A 620-nucleotide genomic window follows, 5' to 3' on the forward strand; every position below is an offset into this window, starting at 1 on the left:
GCCGACCAAAGTAGTGTACCAAAGTATCGTCGCCGACTGAAGAGCCTCCTTTGTGGACAGCCCACAACTTACGAGCAACTCCAGTTCCTGATGCAGACTCGTGCCATGAGGAATCCCGCGTCCTAAGACGTTGTTGGCATCGGTGCCCGCTAAAACAGGTACACCCGCATGGTGCAGCACATCACCGTCTTGAGTGCGTTGGCAAAGGCAAAGCCCGGCCTCTCCTGATCAATACCCTTCATCTGACAAACAGACTCCAACATGATCAGCGTTGGGACACTAATACGTTTGTTCTCGACCATCTGCCGCACTTCGTCATCGTTCATGACTCCGTCCAGAGGAGCATGTGTAATGATATCCACGCCGGCCATCTGTGCCATGCGCGTCGCCTCGAGGTTGACCGCATGCGCAAAGACAACTTTACCTTTGTCATGAGCGGTCCTTACAAGAGCATTGATCGACTCCTGGTCGGGTCCTGGAGTATCAGAAACGAGCTTGATATAGTCTGCTCCTTCAGCCACACGGTCCTCCACAAATTTCTTGGCTTCTTCTGGGTTGGAGATCACCGCCTCTTTTGGCATTCCCGGCATGTGGGTATGAGAACTTCCAGGTCCAATGGC

General features: G+C 53.2%; 1 protein-coding gene across 1 annotated transcript; it reads right to left on the bottom strand.

Annotated features, from left to right (window-relative positions):
• Positions 1–149: 149 nt before the first annotated feature.
• Positions 150–590, bottom strand: GNI_242520 (amidohydrolase; the record flags this gene model as incomplete). The annotated part of the gene is made up of 1 exon (XM_011136473.1): positions 150–590. One exon carries the CDS (start codon positions 588–590, stop codon positions 150–152), a length of 441 nt encoding a protein of 146 aa, XP_011134775.1.
• Positions 591–620: the final 30 nt, after the last annotated feature.

The sequence above is a fragment of the Gregarina niphandrodes genome (genome assembly GCF_000223845.1).
Source record: "Gregarina niphandrodes unplaced genomic scaffold scaffold00921, whole genome shotgun sequence".
Taxonomy (NCBI): domain Eukaryota; phylum Apicomplexa; class Conoidasida; order Eugregarinorida; family Gregarinidae; genus Gregarina; species Gregarina niphandrodes.